Below are 7,150 nucleotides of genomic sequence, written 5' to 3' on the forward strand. Positions count from 1 at the left end.
TTTTTTGAGTGCTGTGTCTCCTCATTAGAAAGTATCTGCTGGCCCCAGCTGTGGCGCAACTGGCTGGGGCACCTGCTCCGTACGCCGGCGACCCGGGTTTGATTCCCGCCCCGTGGTCCATTCCGGATCCCACCCCTGCTCTCTCTCCCACTCACTTCCTGTCACTCTCCACTGTCCTATCATTAAAGGCATGAAGCCCAAAAAAAAAAAAAAAAAGAAAGTATCTGCTTAGTTAGGACGTATGGTATTTGTAGTGGCTTTAGCCTAATGTTGTTAGTCAATATGATGTTAAGTCGTGGAAACTTTGAGTATAAAATAATTCATGTTAAATTGCAAGTGAGCAATACACCAAAAAACTCCTTATCACGCGCACACTCATCTCGTCTCAACACACACACACACCCGTTGTTAGGTTACCTCACCAAATAGGCCTACCCCAGGCATAATTATTATAGGCTATTTGGAAGTAATGGTAAATGCTGCAGATTAGTTTACAGCCTGACATTTGTTTTTTTATTTGTTTACAGCCTTGACAATTATTTTTGTATCCGATTACTCGATTAATTGATGAAATAATTGATAGCTGAAGCCCTAAAAAGTAATATTGAAAATCCAGCTCAAACAGAGTTTCTTGTAGTTTTTTTTGCAAGTTCCCAGATGATACAGTTCGCCCTCCTTGCATTAAGCAGTGGATAAATTCTGACTCTTTTTTTTCTATACCAAAATGTCATAATTTGATGTAGCCAAAAAAACCTTTTCGAAGTTACCTTTTCGAAGCCGGTGTTTCTTTAGCCACATGGAAGAAGTAGGACTAGTGTAAGCTTATACCAAATATTCTCACAAAAAGTATTTGTTGGCAAGTTACTCACAAAAAATGTTACCTATTTTTTTTCCCAGCCGTTTATTTTACTGAAAGGGTTTTGCACACAGGCGATTTTTAGGGGCCGGCATTTATCGGAGAATCTGCTACTATTATTTTACATTATGTGTTTGTCGGTTTGTTGGTGTACCTGTCAAAATTACCCTAATAGAAAATGCAAGAGGATGAATGGTTGACCTAAGGACAAATCTAAACCATATTTGAACATTATAGAAGATGAAAGGCATTTTGCCCTGCATCAAAAATGTATAGTCCCCCCTTTGCAGGAACCTCTTCCCTGGAATAGAGCAGCATGCTTGTTTTGAGTGCATTCCCCTGTGTGCCTACAGCATACTCCATCATCCTTGCTGTCATCCGGTAACCTCATAAAGCTTAGCTACGGTCCCAGCCCATCTTCCTGTCGCTCTTTCACATGGCTTAGTTGTCATGGTTACATCACCCTGACCTCCCCCGCAGTGCTGCCACTCACTCACACACACACACACACACACACACACACACACACACACGTACACACCCCCTCCTGCTTTAGCTGTGCTGCTGTTCTGTCATTACTACCTCAGGGACTATGTACTCTCTCTTTAGCACAGGCTTCATGTTCACTGCAGGGTGTCAGCACAGACAGGGTTCTTTTTTATGGTAAACACACAGAATGTGTGTGTGTGTGTGTGTGTGTGTGTGTGTGTGTGTGGGTGTGTGTGTAAATGTGTGTACGAATGTGTGTACAGCATCTTGTTACCCTGTCAAAGTTTTGGGGGACTTTGGAGGACTAACATTTATTACATCTTGTTGTTGTTGTCTCTGAGCTGTAATATACACAAATTTAATCAGATCAATATGAATCAGCAGGCTAATGAGGTGTGTGTGTGTGTGTGTGTGTGTGTGTGTGTGTGTGTGTGTGTGTGTGTGTGTGTGTGTGTGTGTGTGTGTGTGTGTGTGTGTGTGTGTGTGTGCGTGCGTGCGTGTGTGCGCGCGCGCGAGTGTGTGCGAGTGTGTGTGTGTGTGTGTGTGTGTGTGTGTGTGTGTGTGTGTATATTCGCTCATCAGGTTTATGAAGACCAGAGAGCGTTCTGGGAAACGCTGTGTCTGTACAATGTATCTTGTTCTGTTAGTCGTCTTCCTGTTCTGCTGTTCTCTGTCTGGTCTCTGTGCACGGCGTCGTCTCCCAGGCCTCTGGGCCATCACTGCCCCGCGCGTGCACTTGACCAAAACAATACATTGTAACAATCGCTGACTCCGTCCTCTGCGTTTATGATGCTCGTAAAAAAACAATGGTTACAATGGTTCTACCTCCCTATTGTTATCATGTGCCGCGTGCTACCACACCACTGCTGTCCATGGGAACTCTGATTCAGTTGTGGTGTCTAGTGTGGAAATTGAAAAGGACTTAGATTTCAGAAGCTCTCTGTGTCAGCAGAAATGTCTCTGTTCATCCCTGGTTAGCATGGCTTTTACAATAAATCTAATGACAAAACGGAATGAATAAATCTGTTCTATTGATCTGTAGTATTTCTCTTACTGTTCCTTCTTCTCTGTCTTTCTCTCTCTTTCTCTTGATTTGTCTCTATGGCACCCTGATCCTCCTGTCCCTGTCCCTCTGGCTCTATTATGCTCTTTCAATTCAATTCAATTCAGCTCACTTCAGTAGCATGACACTATGGACATGGTGTATTTGAGCACAACACACTCTCTTTCTTCTCTTTATCTCTCTCTCTCTCTCTTCTCTTTATCTCTCTCTCTTCTCTTCATATCTTTCTCTCTCTCTCTCTCTCTCTCTCTCTCTCTCTCAAAGTGCTTTATTAACATGATGTTTTGAGACAGTAATATCACAAAACAAAGAAAAAAAAAAGAAATACAGCAATGTGGGAATAAACACAATGTGGGAATAAACACAACGTGGGAATAAACACAATGTGGGAATAAACACAATGTGGGAATAAACACAATGTGGGAATAAACACAATGTGGGAATAAACTCTATTTTTCTCTCTTTTCTTCCTCACATCTTTTTCCTCCTTCTGCTCTTTTTCCCTCTTTCCCTCTTTTCGCCCCTCAAATCACCCTGCCCCACTCTCTCTCTCTCTCTCTCTCTCTCTCTCTCTCTCTCTCTCTCTCTCTCTCTCTCTCTTTCTCACTCTCTCTCTCTCTCTCTCTCTCCCCCTCCTCCAGCACAAGCACTGCACGCCGGCCGCGCTGGAGATGTACTACTCGGAGCAGGAGGGCGGCGCCGGCCCCAAGGGCGGCAGCCTGTACACGGCCATCAGCCACCTGAACCAGGCCAAGAAGAGCCTGCCCGAGCTGCCCTCACCCTGGCTGCCCGTCATCAACGCCCTCAAGGAGGCCCAGAGGGCCAAGGACGAGGCCGCACACAGCCCCGAGTAGAGACAGAGAGGAGAGAGAGAAAGAGAGAGAGAGAGAGAGAGAGAGAGAGAGAGTGAGAGAGAGAGACTGATGGAGATAGAGAGAGGGAGAGAGAGGGGAAGGGAGGGGAGAGAGGACGCTAACGTCTTTATTGGTTCTTTTATTGGGCAGTGAGGTGTTTTGTTGTTTGTTTTTGTTGTTTGTTTGTTTGTTTGTTTGTTTGTTTGGTTATGGGTGGGTTTGTGCAGTGCCACTTGATGGTTGGGTTTTTAGGCAATGGGATGTTTCCTATTTATTTTTGTTCTTTATTTATTATTTACCTTTTTGTTACTGTTGTTTTCGAGGGAGGGTTGGGGAGGTAATCTGACGAGTGTGAAAATGGACGGAAAATACAAGTGACAACCTTTAGGGAGGTGTCTGTTATGAGGTGTGTGTGTGTGTGTGTGTGTGTGTGTGTGTGTGTGTGTGTGTGTGTGTGTTTGTATTTCAGGTTGTTATTCCACTTGCACATGTGTCTATATGAGTGTGGGCATCTGGCAGAAGTGGGCAGGCAGACTTTAGCGAGACTTTAGCGAGCATTTTCGATTGGTGGGCTGTACGAGACTCTCTGAAACACCATCCTCCCAACCCCGCACCATCCGTTAGAGCCACCCATCTCTTAGCCACAACCCATTTTAACAGACTGTTTTTTTCCTTCTTCTAATCAGCTACAACCCGTTAACCCAGGGGACGTTGCTAAGTATTCTGTGTCAAGTGTGAAATTTCTGTGTTCTTAACACACCCACGCACAGTACTTCTCTCGGTTAATTTTATGTTCGTAGTACTTCTAGTCACCGTCCTGTACAGAGCTCCTAATTGTAGATTTCACTTGAACTTTTTAGAAGAGAGAAAAACAAAACTGGCAACTACGGAAAAGCACGCATGCCCTCCAAAAACAAACAAACAAAAACAACAAATAAAAAAAGGAGAAAACTAGTGAAACCACAGCTCGCTCACGATTCTTAACTTGTACTGTAGATACCCCACAGCTGAAACGAAAGCCTTATCAGATTTGCTAGTGATTTACTATATTATGAAATGTAATTTTCTTTGTCATTTTGAAGTTTCATCTCTGTTGTCATTTGTCACAGTGTCATTGCCCAGAACATACCTTAAATGCATGTGAAGAATTTCAACATTTAATGTTTAGCCAAGTAGTGACCTACATAATATCAAGTAGAAGACAAATATTTTGAATGTACCTTCATTACAAAAAAAGTCACAGGACAGGTCAATGAAGTTTTACACATTTTTAAGGTGATGACTGCTAAGTATTATGTGCCAGTACACTTTAGGGTTTTTTTTGTCCATCGAATGTTCCCTCTCACTAACACACACACACACACACACACACACACACACACACACACACACACACACACACACACACACATAAGTAAATGAAACACACACACCAGCAGTCCTTTGAAACCAGTGACATGTTGAAATGTATAAATGCTGACCGAAAGGAATGTTCACATCCTACCACGGCACAGTGGGCACATAACAGTATAATGCTCCCCTTCTGTGAGAATCCTTTGACCTGACTGCTATATTAAGTGAGAGTGTGTGTGTGTGTGTTTTTGTGTGTGTGTGTGACTGAACATTTGTCATAGGAAATCTGTAACTGATGCTATTGATGAATGTAAAGAACAGTTATGGCAACCATGAACTTTATGGCAGTTTGTTTTAGCTGGTCTTAATCTGTATCCTTATGTTATACTGTTATGGCTCTCAATTTACAATTTATCCTTTACTGTATATTATTAATTTATTTCCTGATTCCTGGTGTGTATAGATTATTATTTTATTTACCTATTTATTTAATTTAATTTTAATTTTTTTACCAAACTATTTATTTTACAGATGAAATAATTTGAGTATTATTTTTTTACATTGTTTTATATATAAATTATGTTCCTTTATGTTGTGTTATTTTACCTATATGCTTCAGACAGGATTCAAAAGCAAGGACTGTGATTGTATTTTCCTGAGCAGCTTGAGTACGGCCATCTCTAATGCTAATCTGGTGTCCTGCTGTCATGTGACCAACTCTGTAAAATGTCATCCTCCGCCTCTGCTTTTCTTTAGGGACGAATAAAAAACATTCTGTGTTCACTTTTCTCCATGGAATCCTGACCTTCTCTTTGAATAGTGTGCCATAGACATACTACCACATTCATGTTGTATGCTTGTATGTACAATATGTATTTGTGTTTATTTGTTTGTACTTTTCTTGTTTTTTCATGGCCCTTTTTTCTCTTGTTTTCTTCTGTTCTGTGTTAGTCTCTGTGTTAGTCGTGGTGTTTTAATGCGTCGTTGGGAGGTAAGGAAGTGGCGTGCGTCTTGCAGCGTGAGTCAGAGTTGTTTTTCTTAAAGGTAAGTTGTTTCCCACGGTGTGTGAGTGTCGTTTTCGAGGAAAGAGTTTTTGGATGACTCAGCTCCCTTCACTGTCATCCGCAGTCTCTGGAGAGAGGGAGGTAGACAACTCTTACTTTTTTTCTTTTTTTGAGGGGGTGGGGGGTAAGCTAGTGATTTGCTAGTGATTTACTATATTATGAAATGTCATTTCTTTGTCATTTTGAAGTTTCATCTCTGTTGTCATTTGTCACAGACATACATGCATATCTCTCTATGATGTTTTTTTTTTTCTTTCTTTCTTTTTTCAGGTATTTTCAAATGCCACTCAGTTCAGTGTTTTTTTTCCCCCACACCCAGAGCAGATTTTGACGAAAAGCCAAATTTGTATTCAACCAAAATCTAGTGTCCCTGTCTCTTGATCTCTCAAGCACGTTTAGTTTCCTCTCTGACTCTAATTCGGCATCCTTCTCTCTGTCCTTCACTCTCTCTTAATCTTTTCTTCCTATTCCCCCTCTCTCTCTCTCTTTCTTCAGTCTCTCTTTCCCCTTCTCACACTCTCTCTGCTCCATTTCCTTCTCTCATCCCCCCTCCCCTCTCTCTCTCTCTCTCTCTCTCTCTCTCTCTCTCTCTCTCTCTCTCTCATTCTCTCTCTCTCTCTCATCCCCCCCTCCCCTCTCTCTCTCTCATTCTCTCTCTCTCTCTCTCTCTCATCCCCCCTCCCCTCTCTCTCTCTCATTCTCTCTCTCTCTCTCTCTCTCTCTGTCCTGCTACACTGCTGTGAGGCTGTCTGCATCTCATTTGCACTCACATATTTCACACCCCGCTCTGCGCCTCGTCGTCCTTGTTAATTAAATCAACATTGCATCTCATTCTTTTCTTCCTCCTTAACCCTCCAACTACCCCCACCCCTCTCATTCCACCCCCCCCCCCCCCCCCTCCCCAACAACCACCACCACCACCATCCATCCAACACACATTTATCCCCCCCCCCCCCCCCGTTCGGTGGCAGAGTGACAGGCTCTTTAGAAGCCGCCTGGCCTAGGGCATGGAACTAAGTAAAGTGTTAAAACAGTATTTATGGGAGCAGCATTTACAGACCCCATGCCTGGTCACTGAGGCTCTGCACTGGCTGCCAAGTCTGGGGGGTCAGCAAGGAGTGGGGGGGGGGGGGGATTTTTGAGTTGGGAGTATACGGACAAGAGAGATTGAAAACCTCCCTCTCTCTTCTCTCTCTCTCTCTCTCTCTCTCTCTCTCTCTCTGCCTCTCTCTCTCTCTCTCTGCACACACACACACACACACACTCTCCCACTGAACTTCTGATCTCATCAGTAAAATAGCAGGTTTCGCTCTTAATCTCGGCCGGCCAATGTGAGAGCCGCAGCTCACCCCAAGGAGAGGGGAGAGGGCGCAGCAGAACTCAAAGCCAAGAGCCGTTCGGGCTCCAACTCTCCATATAATTGAATTCATTTCAGCTATTATCATCGCCTTGCAAGCAGGAGGACGTGGGA

At 43.4% G+C, this 7,150-nt stretch overlaps 1 protein-coding gene across 1 annotated transcript in view; it reads left to right on the forward strand.

The window, feature by feature from the left end:
* Positions 1-5,404, forward strand: part of caly (calcyon neuron-specific vesicular protein) — a 12,298-nt gene extending 6,894 nt beyond the window's left edge. The window contains exon 5 of the mRNA XM_042105633.1: positions 3,050-5,404. Within this exon, the coding sequence (XP_041961567.1) occupies positions 3,050-3,262 (213 nt within the window). The 3' untranslated portion in view covers positions 3,263-5,404. The remainder of the gene's footprint in view (positions 1-3,049) is intronic.
* Positions 5,405-7,150: the final 1,746 nt, after the last annotated feature.

This window comes from Alosa sapidissima, chromosome 9, assembly GCF_018492685.1.
Source record: "Alosa sapidissima isolate fAloSap1 chromosome 9, fAloSap1.pri, whole genome shotgun sequence".
Taxonomy (NCBI): Eukaryota; Metazoa; Chordata; class Actinopteri; order Clupeiformes; family Clupeidae; genus Alosa; species Alosa sapidissima.